A 20322-nucleotide genomic window follows, 5' to 3' on the forward strand; every position below is an offset into this window, starting at 1 on the left:
AAAATTATATTTTTCCCCTTTTTTAAGGAAGGATTGCAAGCAATATTTGAGTGGATTGATTGTTTTTGTTTTTTTTTTAATAATGTACTTTAGGCTACTAACAGAGAAATTTAATTTGAAGTCCAAATCAACCTCTGCTCACATAGAAAGTTGCTATTTGACAGTTGTAGGAGGTTACCCTGAGGTGGTTGCAAGTTTGTGCCGTTTAAAACCAGACACATTGTATAACTTGGATCAGCTTAAGAAGATTTATTCTTTATGGTTTGTACATTGAAGAAAATATGACAAAAGCTCTTGCAGCTCAGCTTGGAAGAAATGACGACAGAATGTTGAATCCAAGTAAAAACAGATATTTTGGTCTTGATAATATATTTTCTTCATAGGATTCAGAGCAGCAGATGATTTTGACAGCTCGGCGATCTTTAGTGGCCAAAGTTGCACGACATCAAGCTCCTCAGATTGATATTTTCTTTCTCAATATTTTAGTCCGTCGCTCACATCTTGTCTGCGATTCACTTAATGAAGTAAGTTTTTGTTTATTCAATTTCCTTGGTCAGTCTCAAAGTAAATAAAATTATGTTTTCTTTAATAATCAATCAATATGTAAGAAATCAATTTTTTTAATGACCTCCCACAAAATATTAAATTGTAAAAAGACCACATTAAGTTTTTGAGACTATCGAAATCATGCTTGATTGAATCAACTTTTACTCTCTCCAACATTTTTTTCTTATAATAAAGAGGTTAGTTATAGTTTACTTATTAACATGGCGACTCTCCTATCTTGGTACTTTGTACCTTTTAAAATGTTTATGAGTGAATACAGATTTTGAACGCTTTGTAAATAATTAACATAATACAGAATATAGAAGTTTTGAATTTGAGTTCTAATTTGGCAGATAGCGAGTAAACAGAAGGATCTCAAGAAGAAACTGAAGGTATCGTTTGTGGGTGAGCCAGGGTTGGACATGGGCGGACTGACCAAGGAATGGTTCCTGCTGCTGATCAGGCAGATCTTCCACCCTGACTATGGCATGTTTGTCTACCATCCTCACTCTCGCAGTTACTGGTTCAGCACAGATCAGGTCTGACTCTACATTTAAACAAAACTAGCCAGCCCTTCAAAACGCTCCTCTAATTATTTCTTACGCTTAAAAAATAATTTTGAACTATAAACTCAAAATACCAGTCTAACTTATTAATTCCGCCCTCCCCGCCCCCGCAGCAAACCTGCAGACTAGGCAAAGTTCCATTTGCCTGATTAGATTTTGCATTAAATCCATTTTTATAACATTAGAGTGTTTTTTAGTAAAATATTAAGAGCTTAGTATGGTATAAATAATGCCAAAGTTTGATCAAAATATATCCATAACAGTTTACTTACTCTCCATCAGAATAGCATGGGTGTTTTAAATTTACAATTTTGAATTTTTTAACCGTAAAAAACACTTCAATGTACTTAATTATTTGTTTATTAAAGCTCTTTTAAATGGTTTAAAGAGAAATTTGTAAATTTTATGTTTTTTGATGGTCAAAAATGAGAAAAACCAATTTTTTCCCCATAAAACCCCCCACAATAGAACGTTCCTAAGCTCTGATCATGCTGGTTCCCGAACTCATTCAAGTTTTTCCTGCCCTATATCTTTAAGGGTGCGCTCTACCTCAGCTCGGGATTCAGTTGCTATGTTGCACCATTGGACAGTGCCGCCAGAAGCGCTTGCAGAGGTTTCTAAGATTACTGTTTTCGAATTAACCAATAATGATAGCTACGTACTCTAAACGGCTTATAGTAATGATACCAATCTATAGTTCTGCTTTTTTCAAATAACGTGTTTTCAATAAGTTAGGGCTAGTTGATAAGACCCTTTTTCATGTCCTACAAATCAAGTTTATAAGGTGTGTATTAAAAATAAATGAAATAATGAAACGCAGAACTATAGAAAATTTCATCCTCTTTAATATGAGACCTTAACTTTGATTCTACCTTCAATGTAGCAGGTGAAAACAGTAATCTTGCTAACCCTTGCATTGGGTTGCACGTCAGGGGTAGAGCGCACCCTTAAGCCAAATTTCATCAAAATTGGACAAAAATTACTTATTGCGTTCACAGACTTATAAATCTATACATAAACTCTATACTATAAACTCAAAATACCAATCTAACTTATAAATTCCACCCCCCCCCTGCAGACTGTGTATGTATGTATAAATCTATACATACATATATAACAATTTGAATGAATAGTGTTTTTGGCCTCAAGAGACATCAAAATGAAAAATTATATCCGTCCCAGGTGTAGGTCTTACCGTGCCACCTACGGTAATAGCTATTTCCCTATAGGGAAATTCGCTAAAAACATAAAGATATTGAAATATGTAAAAATTACTGCAGCGAGTTCACGAGTACCCTCCTAGGAAAGTTTACACAACATACTTGACATTAAACCTGATGTTTCAAGTAATGTTGATACTTGATAGCAAGACTATCTCCCATAAAACCTGTATTGCAGGACTTGAGCATGGAGTTGAGTATAGCTATGTACTGGTTTGTTCAGGAAGGTGCACTTCGAGAGTACAACCTGATCGGAGTGCTGATGGGTCTAGCTGTCTACAACTCCATCATCCTGGATCTCCATTTCCCGTCTATCTGCTACCGCAAGCTGCTGTCGCCCCCAGTCGTGCCTGTAGACACCAGCAACGTAGGCATTGTCCACATGCCCACTGTCGATGACTTGGCAGAGATCATGCCGGTCAGTTCACAACTAACATACCCATGTCCCTAGGCACGTTAGCCAGGGCCTTTGCGCTCCCTGATCAGTGCCCCAGAGCATGTCGAACTTGAGAGAGTTGCTTGATGAACTTGCATACGTATGAAAACTTTGGAAAGGAGCAATATAAACAATTTTTGATCCATTGAGTGTGGCAATAGCACAAATAGCCTATGTTAGTATTTAAAACCCACCTAACACTGTTTTCAATACAGATACAAGCATTTATTAAAAACATCCTTGTTTAAACAATTCATTGTAAGTATTTATCTCAATTAAGAAAAAATATATGACAATAAAGTATTGTTAAATTATCTAAAACTGGTAAAAGTTACAATAACTAAGTGCCAAGTTAAATTGCACTGAATATTAAAAGGGACCTATATTTTTTCTAATTTGTTTTTTGTAGAAAAATCATGATTAGTCATCCGATTGATTGACTCTGTCTGTAGGGAAGCTCAAGGTTCTTTGTACGTAATAACCTTAATTGAAAATATTATAAATTAAAATATATATTGGATTTTTAAATCCAGCTCTAACACTTTCAGGACGTTGCACGAGGTTTGAAAGAGCTTCTGACATACGAGGGAAATGTCGAGGAAGACATGTGCATTAGTTTCCAGGTAAATGTAAATACTAACAATTAATTAATAAGGAAAAACTAGCACTATATTGATCCCTTTTTTGTGTATTATAAATCAATATTGTCATTGATGGTTTTGCTCATAAATAGGATAATTAACCCTTTCAGTGCTATGAAACGATATATCGTTGTTTAAAAAAAAACCCCTAGGGGATATAGAGAGGAAGGTTATTTAAAAAAAAAATAGCAAAACGGCCATTGGTGACCTGCATGTTTATAGGATACACTACCAACCACTTAGCTAAAAGATTTGCCCAATCCGATGATTTCGAGGTGTATGTCTAAACCAAGGATTATGAACACCTCACTATGCCCCAGTGGTTGTAGTATATCGCTACAAACACACAGGTCACCAATTATTTGCCACACAGGACGGGATTCGAACCCGAGCAGACGAATGCCACTGGCCAAGTGACACACGCCCTAGCCTTCTCGGCTATCTGTGCTTGAAGACTGGGGAGTAAACACCCGGTATTTAAGCTGTCGCCACCGATTGCGAACAGATGGCGCTGCAGATGGTTGTTCAATGCGTTACTAGGTAGCAGCACCAGCTAGTCACGGACTATTTAGATGCAATCTTTTAGTTTTAGTAGTAGTAAATGTGTTCCGAGACTTTGCTGCAAAACATTAGTTTCCCTAAAATTGCTATATTACAATAACCTCGTCCAACTAAATCAGGGTTAAATTCAATATTACATTGTAAACTATATGTCTTTTGATTTTGTGAGATTTCGGTTTCAAATAATGCTATCAGAACATAAAAATTTATAGGAAAACCAGGAAAATTACAACAAAAACTAAGTTTTATTTGATGTTTACTACAAATACCGGGATTTATCTTTCTTATATATTTTCTTATTGTGTTATTATTCAAAATTAGCCTAATTAATAAAAAAGTGACAACATGACAGTTAAAATTCAACAACGGGTAATGGAATTAAAAGGCAAACAAAAAAGTCTTACAAAATATGAATTATTGGCCTAGCACTGAAAGGGTTAATTATTAATGTGTTTGCATATTCAAGTATAAATTTCACCTATAATGGGAACAAGCTATAATTACTGTAGAATTACTGTAGCTGTACACCTATCGTAATATGGTGAGACCTAGACCCAAGACCGATTTACTTTTTTTCGTTTTGATGTCCCTAGAGGCCAAAAATGTGATTTGTTCAAAACTAATTTAAACACAAGTTCGTTAGTATGATAACTTTAGAGGAAAATCATCTGTTTTTGTTTTTTTTTACAAACGTTTTAACCTACATTTTATTATTCAAAAAGTTTATATGTTTTAGAACAAGCATGATGGGACTATGGGAACAGAGTTCTACAAGGGGAGAAATCTGGTTTTCGCAATTTTTACCCTCTTTTTAAACCATTTTGTGCTCTTGAAAAACTAAAAATTCAGTGTATTTTTAACGTTGTTGTAAGATAAATGGTTACAGGAAAAATATTTTTAAAACTGCACATTTATAGTAGTTTACGCAACGATTGCGTAAAGATAGTGTTAACGACACGAGTAGAAAATTTAAGGTACGAGCCTTGGCGAGTGCCTTAAAAACTTCTACGAGTGTCATTAACACTATTTACGCGAGTTGCGTACACTACTTTACCTACGACGGTGTTTTAATTACTAAAAATCACTACGTTTTTGTTTATAACCTCTCATTGCCACTGACATTGATGCAACACAACATTGTATCAAATACTAATTGCACCAATCAACAATTAAATTGGCCTGAATAGCTGATTAGTTGAATTTCGAATCATTACAATTTGGCTTCTCCTCTCTCAATCCTTGAACCTCATTGGTCCGTTACCCGTGTTGTTATGAGTAAAACTATTCTGTTATGAATGTAAACAATGCTGTTATGAGATACTTTTCAATTCTAAGAACTATACTGAAACGGCTACTTTAAAAAACTGTCGTAGGTAAAAATGTTTATGCTATTCTTGTGAAGAATAAGTAAACTAAGAGAGTTAGTTTGCTTGTTTATGGATTTATTTTGATGAAATTTTGGCAAAGTGATTAATTTCATAATAATTTAATAACCTTTATAAAAAAATACACTTTATTACTTTCCCTGTAGCAGCAAACCTAAGTACTCACTAAACCTAGATGTTAAACTAAATAAACTTCCAAACTATTAACTTCTAATATTATATTTTGGGAAATTTTGTAAAATCTCACATAATAATAATATACAATAATAATAGTATAGGTGTTGTCCTTTGGAATGAATAAATAAATCAATCAATTAAATTAAATTAAAAGTTACGTAAATAGGGAACAAATCTGATGTGGAATATGGAAGCATTTCAGTAAGAATCCAATCAGGCAAATCAAAATACGTTTATTCTTTAGGTTTGCTGAGATGGGGTGTTTGTGTATTTATATTGCTATACAGTGGTGTAAATACATTGAGCAGCAACATCATGTACATCGGCGGTCTTGAAGATCATCATCGTCTCCACGGAATTAACTTAATATTTTTCCCTCAATTGCAGCAAATTAATAATGAATACATTCTTCTATCTTGAAGACATCATGTTCGTCTCCCGTGCTCATGGAAACATCATATTTTTTCCGCAATTGCAGCGAAATCATTAATATCTCTTACGGTCTCGTAGACATCATCTTTGTCTCCCGCGGTCACAGAAACGATGTCACCTTTTCCTGCGAATGCGGCGAAATCGAGAATATCTTCTTAGGTCTTGCAGACATCATCTTCGTATTCCGCAGTCATGGAAACGACATGATCTTTTCCCGCCACTGCGGCAAAATCGTGAATATCTTCATCGGCCTTGTAGACATCATCTTTGTCTCCCGCGGTCACGGAAACAACATAATCTTTTCCCCCGTTTGCGGCAAAATCAAGAATATCTTCTTCAGTCTTGTAAACATCATCTTCATCTCCCACAGTCAAGGAAACGTCATGTTTTTTCCGCAATTGCATCAAAATCATTAATATCTTTTTCGGTCTTATAGATATCATCTTCGTCTCCCGCCGTCACGGAAACGACGTCATCTTTTTCAGCGTTTGCGGCAAAATCAAGAATCTCTTCTTAGGTCTTGTAGGCATCATCTTCGTCTTCGGCGGTCACGCAAATTACGTCATCTTTTTCCACAATTGCGGCAAATTAATCATGAATATATTCTTTGGTCTTGAAGACATCATGTTCGTCTCCCGCGGTCATAGGAACAACATCATAATTTCCTGCTAATGATTTGTTGTATTATTAGACAGTGTATGGTAATGCTGAATAAATATATTTGACTGCTTGATCTTTTTTGGTGACACTATATTTTGGTTCTTATTGTTTAGATACATGTCAACTATGTCACTAGGTTAGCTTAGAAGAATACGGAGAAGTCAAGACATTTATGCTGAAGCCAGACGGAGATGACATTTCAGTAACCAATGAAAACAGAGAAGAATACGTAGCTCTGTATCTTGACTGGGTGCTGAACACAGCCATATATGACCAGTTCAGAGCTTTTTACCTGGGCTTTCACAGCGTCTGTGCATCAAACGCTCTCATTGTAAGTCTTCACAAATCATTATTAGAAGCCAGTTTTATTGACTTTGAAATTATCCACGTAAGATGATGTTTGCCTTATAATAAAACTTATTTTCCCAGATGCTTCGACCAGAAGAGGTTGAGATGCTTGTTTGTGGGTCGCCGACTCTGGAGCTCAATGAACTTCGTAAAGTCACAGAATATGATGGTTACAAGTCTGATGACCCAATCATTATGTAAGTATCACTAACAAAACAATCTTAGATTCGATCAGAATTAATCCCGGCAAATTAATTCACAGAAAAAATTACTATTAAAACAAGACAACTTTCTAAGTGATATATTTTCATTCAATTATATTGCAAAACTTTTTATTTTTATTTTTGCTTTGCTGTCTTTTGTTTGCTCTACTAATTGTATAGTTATTTTTTTAACTGGAAGGACACACCATAGTCAATTTGACAATATTCTTTTAGAAGAATGAATCTTTTTATATTGGTTACTTTGTATAATTTGACTTTAAAATTTTACAGCAAATTTAACAGTTAAGTCAGAACAAAATTCTATTGGGTCAGACTCTTGATGTATAATATATAAAATTAGGGGTGCAAAAAGAATTGAAATTGCCGTACTACGTATATGCTGATTGGGGGGGGGGGTTTGATTAGCAGATCAGCGGAATGATTTACATGTTATACAGCACTATAAACTGGATTAGCAAAAAATATACCAATGTCCCTCTTTACTCTACAGAAGCTGAATTCATGGCCCCAAGCATAGCCACTCAGGAAGTAGTATGGATAAGACTATTATTGAAAGATATGGGCTACCCCCGAGAAAATCATACAGTAATATTTGAAGACAATCAGAGCTGTATCAAGTTTATTGAAAATTAAAAGATGAGTGCCAGAATAAAGCATTTAGATAACGGTATTTGAAAACATTATGTCCGAGAGATAATAAACAAGAACCAAGTATTTCTGGAATACTGCCCCAGTGAAAATAATCAAGCGGACCTTTTGACATAGTCACATCTAGGGCTAAAGTTTAAAAGATCACTCTTTTGCCTATAGACATACCAGAAACAAAAGAACCCTGGGCCATTTCGAGGTGCAGGTTTGAAGGGTACGCTACACCTACCGGCGCGAACCTTGTGATCTTTTTGTTTCTGCGCTGGTTGTTTTGTTCTTGGGATGTCTATAGGACTTAATTTTGTCAATCCTATAGTTTTTAACAGACTGTTAGAAACTGTTAAAAAGCTATAGGATAGACAATGGTAACAGGACACTAACCTTTTTATTTGATTTAGTATCAATAGCAATCCAAGAGTCAAACAGTGTGAACCCCTGTAACAATCTCAGTAACTTTTACTTCTTTCTATGCAACTTAATATGGTAATCTATTTTTCTAGAGACTTCTGGGAAATTCTACAATCACTATCACCTGAATTGAAGAAGAAATTTCTCCTATTTACAACAGGGAGTGATCGAGTTCCTGTGGGTGGGATGGGGGAAATGACTTTTAAAATAACTCGTATAACCAACAAACCAGACAATCTACCAGAAGCTCACACATGTTTCAACCAGTTAGTGTTGCCTCAGTATGACAGTGCTGACGTTCTACAAGAGAAACTCATCATTGCCATCTCCAACGCTGAGGGCTTTGGTTTGGAATGAACTTGAACTTATATAATTACAATGTGTGCCTTGTGTACTTTAAGAAATATAAAACAAATCTTAATGAAAATTATTTAGAAAAAAATAATTCTTTGCTTGTTTCTAACCAAGTTTGGCTTGATCGAAAATCTCAGGCTTGCACACCTCTTATGACTAGACATTACCTGTAATGTAACACAGACTTTACTTGTTAGTCTATTAGGCCTACATTCTATCATGGTTTTCTATTAAGGTGTTTTCAGATAATCAATCAATTTGTGTTCGTAAAGTATCCACTAACATTCTCACAGTCTCTAACAATTTGTATTAAATTATACAACTAAATCGAATCAATCTAAACTTTGAGGCAGGGAGACAAATGGAATTAAAAATAGGAACAGAACTTTGGGATTAATACTATTTTAAAGCTTAAGTAAATCAATAAGGAGGTATTTTTGAAAATGATCTTGTCGCAAAAAAAGCTTGTGCAAGCAAAAATCATCTAAATAATCATCATCTAATACTCTAAATAATCATAACTCTAATAATCATAATCATCTAAATAATCATCATCATAATCATCTAAATACTAAGTTAGAAGGTTCAACATAAAAACTAGAAGAATTATAAAAATGAGGTATATTTCCTTATACACTATAATATATCTTAAATTGAGAACAAATTTATCTTTATAGAATTACTAAATAATACTGAGCATGTGCGAGTTAATGTGTTAGACAAAACACATCAGATTTAACAACTATAAAAATATATATTATATATATAAATAAGGCCATTTGTAGACACAGGCATCGTGTTGCTGGCTAGATCCGACTGTCTGAGAGAATCGTGATTGCTAGCTTCCTGTCTGACCAAACAAATGTTTTTGGAATCTCCAACTGAAACAAACAACAGTTCAAACTGTTATTATTCATACTTTAGAATTTATCTTACTTCAAATCATTGAATAGGATAGTAAAATATTAAAATTTATGTTTTATGAAGACCAAACGTTAGAAGTAGAGGTGTGCGAGCCTGAGATTTGCAATCAAGCCTAGCTTTTGAAAAAAAAGCTGAAAGTATTTTTTCAAAAAAGATGGCACCGGTTATCAGTAATGTTTACTCTCTCCATCAGATGACAGACCCAATTTTATGTCCTCTCATTTTCCTTTTTGGTGAAAGAGGCTTTAACATGAATACAACTCATGAACATGAAACCAACGGATGATTCTGCAACACCTTTCGGGTTACTTGATGCCGGAAATATCGTATTCAACTAATTTTTCATCAACCACATTTTGTAAGGTGGTCCTCATCTAAGGTGTAAGATGGTGATCATCTTCATACTTACGGTCTCTTATTTCCTGATTAAATTAAGATAAATATTCAATATTTTAAACTTCAAACATCTATTGTATTAGCCGAATTTGTGTGAAACCTTAAGAGTAACCGTCAATTTCGACTGGTTTCTTCAATAAATAACTATTCCAACAATAAATAAAAAAACTTATTGATTTTTTTAAGCTATAAAAGTTATTGTTTGACTGATTGATATGTAAAGTTAAACATTTTATGATAAAAATAAGAGAATATTTATTTTGGAAGGAATAGATAGATATATTTGCATAGTCTCTAAGGGTAGCAGCAAAATTTTGAATATCTCCATCATTGGTAATATTATCATCGGCGAAATAATTCTGATAATCTCACCTAAGGTTATTATCGTCATTCACGATTGCAGTAAAATCTTGAAAACCACCCTCTGTTTGTAGACATTTTTGTCGCCTCTTGCAGTCACAAAAAAGTCATCATAGTTTTCCACGATCACGTCAAAATCCTGGACATCTCAAACGGTTTGTAGACATTATTGTCGTCTTCCGCGGTCACCAAACGTCATAATAATTGCTGCAGACAAGCCATATTGGCTTTTGTGGCTTGGAATTGTATGTGTTTTGTAAATTTGTATTTTTTTGGAAATAAATAAATAAATAATAAATAATAAAAAAATAATCTCCTGCGATCGCGGCAAAATCCTTGACACCTCCCACTGTTTGTAGACATTATCGTTGTCTCTCGTGATCAAGGAAATGTCATCATAGTCTTAAGCGATAGTGGCAAGAGCGAAAAATTGTTCGATCACGCTAACTTTGCAGACTTGTTTTACGATCACGTTCTACGAGTTTGTGCTTGATCCCTCAAGTTTGTAGGCTAGGCTCGGCTTGGCTTGAAAACTGAGCTTCTAATTAGAAAACAATTTTTAATAATTGCTTTTGGATCTGAGATAACTCACTAAGCCGAGCGAGCTTAAATTCAAGATTTCATATAAAGGTAAGTTTTATAAAGACGATTACTAAATATCCTTGTGAAGTACTAAATATAATAAACCAATATGGACCAGTCCACCTTTAGTATTTTAAGGTTTAACTTATCATCGTAATAAGAAGGCAAAATTATCATTACATGACAAACAGTTACAAAATCAAACTTGTTAAAGATATTTAAATTTAAAATTTAAAATCGAGCTGTAATATTTTATCTTCAATATTACCTCTTATTTAATGTGGGTTTTTTGGCAAGCAGGAAAAATTTCTTTTAAAAATCTTCGCATGTGCTGCAGGTAAACTTTCTAGTTTCTACTGAGCATATTGTCTCAGTCAGTACTTGACTTGGTTACTAAGTCATAGCCAGAGCTTAAACAGTTCACAATTAAGTAATTCTTTAACTTTATTATATTATATATTGCAGATTTTACAGGATACAATAGTTTATTGAGGACCACATAAATCCTATAAAGGTGAGAGTGGAATAAAGTATTTATTGTGTTGGTGAGTCAGTATACTCAGCTTTCCGACCCTACAATTTTGTATAAGATCAAACTACTACAAAGCATGGTTGTATAATTGCTAGTTACTATTTCAAATCACATGACAAATATCACAAAAGGTAGTCAGATTTATAGTATTTTTAGTTAAATGCTGACCTGATCAGGATTGTTGAGGGGTTCAAGAGTGTTGGCCATTGGCTCAATGAAATCTTCAGGTATAAGAACTTGTAGCCATGGCCCGTGTGCAGCGTACGGCTTGTCTGCATCTACAAATGTGCCTGTCACAGAAGCTGCCACTAGAGTGATAGCTGTATCTCCCAGTACCGACTTGAATGTGAAGTGTCTACCGTGCCTCACACGCCCCCTGCAACACAAGTGTTCCTAAAGGTAGGTATAACAACTTGTAGCTACAGCCTGTGTGCAGCGTAAGGCTTGTCTGCATCTACAAACATGACTGTCACAGAAGCTGCCACTAGAGTCATGGCTGTATCTCCCAGCACTGACTTGAATGTGAAGTGTCTACCTTTCAATTGTTAAGTCATTAGTTTTTATTCAATTATAAAAACTTTAACGTTTAAAATCACAGCTTCCTCAAACTTTTACTCCAACAGAAAAAACTGCCAAACACTGTACAGCAATAAATCACGTAAACAACAATTGAAAGTCTAGTAGTAAACTACTACTACATGCAGTTTTAGGTCAGAAGATTGTCAATAAAAACATTAGATACCTTACTCATAAAAGAAAGTATAGAATTGTAGTACTTAAAGATAGTAGCAACACAACACTTGTAAAAATGAGATAAATATAACAATGACATTAAAACATTGCTTATTTTTTATCTTTGTTCTTCTATTCTTTCTTGGGTTTCTCTTCGTCACACATTCAAGAAGTTGCTATACTAATCAAATCACACAAACACAGGCTACTAAAGTTGCCATGGTAACTAATCACCCAATACAAGCCATCTAAAGTTATCATGGTTACTAATTACCCAATCACAAGTGTCTACTGTTGCGACATAACACAGTAGCAAACAGATATGTAAGGAAGAGACAATTATTATCGATTTATGATCTTGGTTAATCGAGGTTCTACAGTCTTTTGGTGTCGAGATTGATGGTCATCTTTTTGGTCCGCAGATAAACAAAGCTGAACTTGCGATGCTTATGTCAAATTTCAGAGGCTGCAGACCACCAAAATGGAAGTTGCTGTCCAGCGTAGCAATCTCTCAGCAACGTCTCAGATGCTTTACGCCCCAAGAAGAAACCCCAAGAAGGAGCCACGAAACAGGAAAACATGGAAAATTGGAGGATATTGAACATTGCCAGACTGCTCAGCTTTAGTCCAAGTGGGAACCCCACCCATTGACCTGCTGATCCTGGAGCGCTTTGAAATCTACCAGGAGCTAAAAGAGACCTTGAGGGACCAGAGAAAGCACTCAAAATAACAAAAGCCAAAAGAGAGACACACACAAGACTTACTGAAAGGTGGCCTGGTAGATGGGACATTTTTTTACATTTTTGATTGTAAATACACATCTGAAGAGTAAAAATATAGCATATCTGAAGTTGTCCACTTTTATCTCTTCTAACAGTTCCTACTGTGTCCAAATTTTGATAAATTAATTAATGAACAAGTGAATTTTGACTCCAGTTGTACTTGTAAAGACTTCTTGTCCAGAACTTCCGGTAGCCAATAGGAGGTAGGGACGCCATTGAGATTCTGGTAATTTGGCTATTTGGTCTAATGATGATTGGAGTGTCCAATCGAAAAAATCACCACTACCTCTTTTATATCTATTTACCATCTTGTTAAACCGTATAAGTGTAAATATGTTTGAAAGACCTGTTAGCGAATTTCCCATGTTAGCTATTACCGTAGTACACAATTGCAAAAATTGAAAACAAGATGGAAATTGTTCTAGGAGGTTATCTTTACATGAAAAGTTTGTTTATTTTATTACTTAGTTCAATTAAATAATGGTTGAATATGACAAAAATTATAGTTTATCATTAGGGATGGACGGGTCCCGAAATTTCGGGAATTTTTCGGGAAAAAAATATTCCCGATTATCGGGACGGGATAACATTTGATTCGGGAATTTTTCGGGACGGGATTTGGTCCGATCGTCGGCGATTTTGCCGCTTCGCGAGTGCCGTTGACGCCGGTATTGCGAGCGATAGGTCCGCGAACGCAGGAGACGAAGTCATTTCAACGACCGCGCCGTGACCGCGGAGTCCTACCGACGATCGCGCCGTGACCGCGAGTCATACCGACGATCGCGCCGTGACTGCGGAGTCATACCGACGATCACGCCGTGACCGCGGAGTCATGCCGACGATCATGCCGTGACCGCGGAGTCATGCCGACGATCATGCCGTGACCGCGGAGTCATGCCGACGATCACGCCGTGACCGCGGAGTCATACCGACGATCACGACGTGACCGTGGAGTCTTACCGACGATCGCGCCGTGACCGCGGAGTCATACCGACGATCACGACGTGACCGTGGAGTCCTACCGACGATCGCGCCGTGACCGCGGAGTCATACCGACGATCGCGCCATGACCGCGGAGTCATGCCGACGATCGCGCCGTGACCAAGGAGTTATGCCGTCGATCGCGCCGTGACCACGGAGTCATGCCGACGATCGCAACGTGACCACGGAGTCATGCCGACGATCACCCCGTGACCGCGGAGTCATACCGACGATCACGACGAGACCGTGGAGTCCTACCGACGATCTCACCGTGACCGCGAGTCATACCGACGATTGCGCCGTGACCGCGGAGTCATGCCGACGATCGCGCCGTGACCACGGAGTTATGCCGACGATCACGCCGTGACCACGGAGTCATGCCGACGATCGCAACGTGACCACGGAGTCATGCCGACGATCGCAACGTGACCGCGAGTCATAACAAAGATCGCGCTGTGACCGCGATTATTGGACCGACGATCATGCCGTGACCGCGAGGTATACCGGCGATCACCCCGTGACCGCGGAGTCATACCGACGATCGCGCCATGACCGCGGAGTCATACCGACGATCGCGCCGTGACCGTGAGTCATACTGACGATCATGCTGTGACTGCGAGTCATACCGACGATCATCCCGTGACCGCGAGTCATACCGATGATCACCCCGTGACCGCGGTCATTTTGACGATCGCACCGTGACCGTGAGTCACAAGTTTCTATAGGTACCTGTATATTGTTACCCATTTTTTGGTTTTTATAGATCAGTACCACAAACGGTAAAAATTGATTTTGTATGTCTTTTTTTGGTAACTGCAATACTCAAGACTTTCTTTTTATGCACAAATAAAATCCCGTCCCGTCCCGTCCCGAAAATCGGGAAGGAAATAAAAATCCCGTCTCGTCCCGTCCCGAACTAAAAATTCAATCCCGTCCATCCCTATTTATCATTCTAGCAAAAATATGTTTAAAACCCTCCCTCATTTTCTAATTTTGACCTTGTGTCGAAAAGTGTTACTTTAGGCGCTAGTGATGAAATTTGCTATTATTTTTTTAAGTTTGAACTAACTTACCGTATCGCAAGAGGCAACAAAACTCCAGACTCTAAATTAAACGTAAGATGCAGGCTTTCTAATTTTCTTGTTCTCAAAAGCTCTGTAGCTTCATTCAGGCAATCCTCATCGTATTGGCTATGTTCAATTTTACATCTGCAAAACAAATAAAATTACGTCAGTTAATTAATAATTTATTCAACCTAGAGAGAACATTTAAGGCTTTCAAATATTTAGAACAAAAAATCCAAAACATGGCGTGATTTCAAGTTTGGTCAAGAATTACTTTTTCATTTTGACGTTAGTTTTATTCAAGGAAAGGCCCTAGGCCAGGATTTTGAATAGTGGAATAAAGACGATATCAGCTAGCTTACCTTAGAAGAAGTGCAGGCAGGCCAAAGAACACACAGAAGATACATATCACAATATTTCCTCATTCATCAATGAACTCTCTTTCTCTACACTTTACAAAGTCCACCAGGGGATAAAATATGTGTTTATGTGTCTTCTGTTTTGTCTATGCCCTACCTGCACTTCTTCTAAGATAAGCTAGCTGCTGTCCTATTTTTTATTTTGAGAAAATTATCTTAAGCCCAACTGAAAAGTTTGAGAAGTATAATAAGTGAATGTGCTTTATTGTCCAGAAACATATTTTCAAAAATAGAGTATTTTAAGATAGAATCTAGAAGTGCCTGGAGTTCCAGCATTGTCACCAGAGAAATGTGGACTTCTTGATCACACGCCAGTAACAAATACACAACAACAACTCTGAACTTATCAAGAAACAAACTGTTTGACTCTCACAACTGACCAACTGCTGCAAACAAGTACCTCACTAAAGACTGGTATTCCATAACAAAATGTATGTGAAATGTTCGTACTTTTTACATCTTGTTAGTTGGGGGCATAAATAATGCACATTCTCATATAAAAAATTTTAAAGAAGTTAGCCTAACATTTTTCAATTTATATTTCAACTAGCAGAGCACCCGTCCTTTGTACGGGGTTGGCATATAAGTATAAAATGCTTATTGCAGTTATACTCAAGCTTTGCGTTTGCAATGGGTGGAGGACACAGTTTGATAAAATTTGGTTCATAAATTTACGGTATGATGTGGTATAACACATCTACCATTGCCATAATGTTCTACCACTATTGCACCTAAACAATAAAAAAAATTATCAAACATTCACACAATATCACAAATTATTCATTAAATTAAAAACTCAAACCCAACTGTAAACAATCCTACTTTGACAGTTCTCATTGTGTATCACAGCTTTTTGTTGCTGTTTAGTTCAAATTAGCTGTTGACATATATGCAAAAACAAAATAATAATAGTGCTGCACCCTGTTGGGAGAACTTATAACTTTTTAATGCTATTGCATATTATAGAACCGACTTGTAAAGTTGAAACAGCTGACTAAATTCTTTTATTCCCTTTAAATATGAATACTCGTAAGGTTAACATGGGGAACTACAGGGCCACTGGGGCGGAGCCCGAAAGGATTTTTGAGATAAGAATAATATGCCTAAATGTTAATCGGGAATGTGAGCTATCATCATGCCAAATTTCAGCCCAATTCGTCCAGTAGTTTATGCATGATTGTGCAACACACAAACTTTCACATTTATAATATTAGTAAGAAGTAAGATAAGATAACATTCTCTGCTGTTTTCTCTCTCTCAGAAACATCATATAGACCTTTTCTGAATTGAAATATTCAAATATTTATTATAGAAATTACAAGAGCTTGGTCTCACCAAGCTTAAAAAACTTGTTGGCGAGGTCCAATTGATGCAAAAGGCTAACAAACAAAAAGCAAAAAGTTTAGTTTTTTTTTCTTTTTTTCTAGAACAAAGTTTTCTTAGTATACTATTTCTACGGCGGTTTGTGGCAGGCACTTTAACTTGAAACAAAGTAATTGGCATCACACTAAAATCTAAATTTAAATCTAAATATAAATGTAATGACATAAGTTTTTGCTTTATAATCCACGGAATACTATTTGGATTGCTTGGAATATATATTTATTTTTATTTTTGGTAAATGGAATTAACTATAGCCTTCTCTAATAAGGTGTTAGTGTGTTGTAACATCAAAACAACATGCCTATTGCCATGGTAATAACAGAAATAAGTAAAGTGTACATAATAAACATTGCCTATACTGTCCATTATCATGGTGGAAGGAAAAAAACCTAGGTGTGCTATTCCCGTCATATGCTGACGTCACCGAGATTGCAAACAAAAAAGCACCTGTTTCTATTGCCATACAGGCATATATTTGTTTTGAATTTATTGTTATTGTTTTTATAATTTTTTCTAAATGGTGAAATGGTGTTTGCAATCTGGGTGTCGTCAGCATATGTGACGGGAATAGCAAACGTAAACCTATATTTTTTTCCTTCCACCATGGCCCATTATAAATTAGTGCAACAGCTGTTTCGGTTTGACAGGACAACAGTGTTGCCACTTTTGTCTCGCTGCGGCCTTGTATTAGAGGAGGCTATGAATTAACTTAAGTTTTCAGAAACTATTTTAAAATTATTGAGCTAAGAGGAAAAATTTGCATTGTAACTAAACTGTTAAAATAATAATGATTTAAAGATTTAATGAAATGAGGAGTCACTTTTATACAATTTATTAACATGCACTTAAATCATCAGCTGCAACATTCTCAACTACTGCAGATGATGTACATTACACAAAGACACAAGTGATACCTACTGTACATTATACCGCTCTGCATGTGCCTTGATTGGAGGAAGTACAGGTCGTGTGTTGAGAGAGCCTTTGCGTAAAGCTGCTTGGATCTGCTCAGAGTCCGGGCTAGGGGTCAAGGGTCGCGTTGCTGGACCTTCTTTTAACGTTCCACCCTCACCTGGCAACAACAAAACTATAGTAATTGTGCGGTGTAATTATAATATAAAAGAGGAAAAATAGAGGGTTTTGATAGAAAGAGGTATATTTTACGAGAGATCAATTAAGTACATGTTTTTATGAGAGGTGATTCGCGATGAATGAATGCAACAATAGAGATTGACATATGGTCATGTGATGAGAATTACAGATAGACTGTTAGGAACAAAGACATTTAAATCTATATAAATAAAATTAGAGTTTTGTCTGTACATTGCTCAGAATCATAAACTTTTAGGTTATTTTTACGTTTTATACATTAGAGAAACCGAAACAAGTCTCATCTAAATTTCTGTCTGTCTTCATGTCTGTTACGACCCAAGAGCCATTTTACGCGGCCTACTCCTGAAAAACGAGAGTACCTATCAAGTTCCAAATCATTTTAATGTATTCACTGGATTGGCGAAATTGTCTTTAGCCATTAAAATATGGCGTCACCACTTTGTAAATAAAATAACGGACGTTTAAAAACCCAATTTTGTGCGATTGTTTGTAAAGTTTTCTCCCAATGTTTAGCACATATTCTTCTATGAAATAACGAACAGCTGTTCAAATCAAGATTATTTCTTCTAGCTGTCACTGATATGTTTACATTAAATGTTGTTTACAAATACCGCAACCATTTCAGATCACGTCTTGAAAGCAAATCCAAACCAATTAAGGTTAAAAACGTTTTTCCTTACATAACGGATTTAATTAATCGCAAGTGCAATAATATGTAGGGTAACAGTAAATGAAAATAGAGATTCTTTGTGTATAAAATTGTTCTTGAGTTTCGATAACCGGGAAATAGACCTTGAATCAGTGTTGTATATTGCTGGGAAACTTACATTTTTTAAATGAGCGTTTTCAGTCGAGACTCGGCACACGACCGACGCGCGTCTACTTGTCTATAGTAAAAATAAAAGTAGGCCTACTGTGTATTTATGTTTTATTCGTCATGTGTATAAGTGTACAGTTCATGTATGTGTTTCAAAAACTCCAAGACGCACCTAATGGGGAAGCTCAAGACCTTTAGGACTGATGATGGCGATTTAATTTCGCCGAAATGCATCTCCTGTAATGGTATTTACTCAGGGGAGGTACAGAAGAGGCTACGATGACAGCTGAGATCTTCTTATTAGCTGAGGGAACGCCATTACCGTAACAAAACGTTCAACAGCCATCGGCCTCGGTGGTCTATTGGTTAGCGTGCCGGGCTGATATACTGTAGGTCCCGGGTTCGAATCCCGCTGGTAGCGTTAACTTTTTGTCCAAGATTTTTTTATTATCAGCAAGTTTGGTTGGTTTGGTTTGGTTATTACAGTTTAATTTTATTATTAAGTCATTATAAAATTTTAATTGAGCAATTTCTAGTTTTATCTAATAAACAGAATTATTTTTCCGATTACTAAACTTTTGTTATATTATTTCTTTATCAGCAAGTTTGGTTAGTTCGGTTAGGTTATGATAGTTTAATTTTATAATTAAAAAATAGTAAAATTGAATTTGAGGCATTTATAATTTTATTTAATGAACAGAACTATTTTTGCGATTAGTAAACCTTCATTGCCAAAGTGCTCTCTACTACAGCGCTGTTCGCGGAGGAATTTTGAACTAAATGCCTCATTCGTACCTCCCCTAAGTCAGACCCCTCCTGTAATAGGATACATTAGGATCGACCGGCGGACACAGGTAATTTAGCCTTTTATTGATTGTCATACCGATCCGGAACAACAACAAACGACATAAAATGAAGTTATGTATAATAAATAGTTTGGCCAGCATATCTGAAAATATGCAAACCAACTGCTGTTCTTTATATAAGAAGGTTTCAACTGATTACTATAAGATCCCCGTGCATAGAACGGGTACACAGCTAGTTAATACTAAAACTCAAAGAAGGGATGGAAGGGTCCCGAAATCGCGCTGTGACCGGGGAGTCATACCAACAATCGCGCCGTGACCGCGGAATGCCGTGACCGCGGAATGCCGTGACCGCGGAATCTTACTGACGATCGCGGCATGACCGCGGAGTCATACCGACGATCATGCCGTGACCACGGAGTCATACCGACGATCACTTGAGTCATACCGACGATCGCGCCATGACCGTGGAGTCATACCGACGATCACACCGTGACCGCAAGTCATACCATACCGACGATCATGCCATGACCACGGAGTCATACCCACAATCACGCAGTGACATCGGAATCATATCGACGATCATGCCGTGACTTCAGAGTTATACCGACGATCATGCCGTGACTTCAGAGTTATACCGACGATCATGCCGTGACTTCGGAGTTATACCAACGATCACGCCGTGACCGAGAAGTCATACCGACCATCATGCCGTGACCGCGAGCGATCGCGCAGTGACATCGGAATCATTCTGACGATCGCACCGTGACTGCGGAATCATACCGACGATCGCGCTGTGACCGCGGAGTCATACCAATGATCACG

The 20322-nt window shown here is 36.8% G+C and overlaps 2 protein-coding genes across 3 annotated transcripts in view; one reads left to right on the plus strand and one right to left on the minus strand.

Annotated features, from left to right (window-relative positions):
• Positions 1–8954, plus strand: part of LOC128987142 (probable E3 ubiquitin-protein ligase HECTD2) — a 46567-nt gene extending 37613 nt beyond the window's left edge. For both annotated transcript variants that reach the window (XM_054407868.1, XM_054407867.1), the window contains exons 11-17: positions 384–524; positions 900–1085; positions 2556–2750; positions 3317–3391; positions 6761–6955; positions 7054–7169; positions 8345–8954. In XM_054407868.1, coding sequence (XP_054263843.1) covers positions 384–524; positions 900–1085; positions 2556–2750; positions 3317–3391; positions 6761–6955; positions 7054–7169; positions 8345–8609 — 1173 coding nt within the window. In that variant the 3' untranslated portion in view covers positions 8610–8954. The remainder of the gene's footprint in view (positions 1–383; positions 525–899; positions 1086–2555; positions 2751–3316; positions 3392–6760; positions 6956–7053; positions 7170–8344) is intronic.
• Positions 8955–9228: 274 nt separating this feature from the next.
• LOC128987432 (suppressor of fused homolog) overlaps positions 9229–20322 on the minus strand; it is a 41842-nt gene continuing 30748 nt past the window's right edge. The window contains exons 6-9 of the mRNA XM_054408272.1: positions 17680–17833; positions 14969–15103; positions 11569–11776; positions 9229–9487 (exon numbers count right to left, since the gene is read on the minus strand). Coding sequence (XP_054264247.1) covers positions 9413–9487; positions 11569–11776; positions 14969–15103; positions 17680–17833 — 572 coding nt within the window. The 3' untranslated portion in view covers positions 9229–9412. The remainder of the gene's footprint in view (positions 9488–11568; positions 11777–14968; positions 15104–17679; positions 17834–20322) is intronic.

Source organism: Macrosteles quadrilineatus, unplaced genomic scaffold (assembly GCF_028750875.1).
Source record: "Macrosteles quadrilineatus isolate MER2022 unplaced genomic scaffold, UCM_ALF_1.0 Scaffold_2__2_contigs__length_208266976, whole genome shotgun sequence".
NCBI classification, from domain to species: Eukaryota; Metazoa; Arthropoda; class Insecta; order Hemiptera; family Cicadellidae; genus Macrosteles; species Macrosteles quadrilineatus.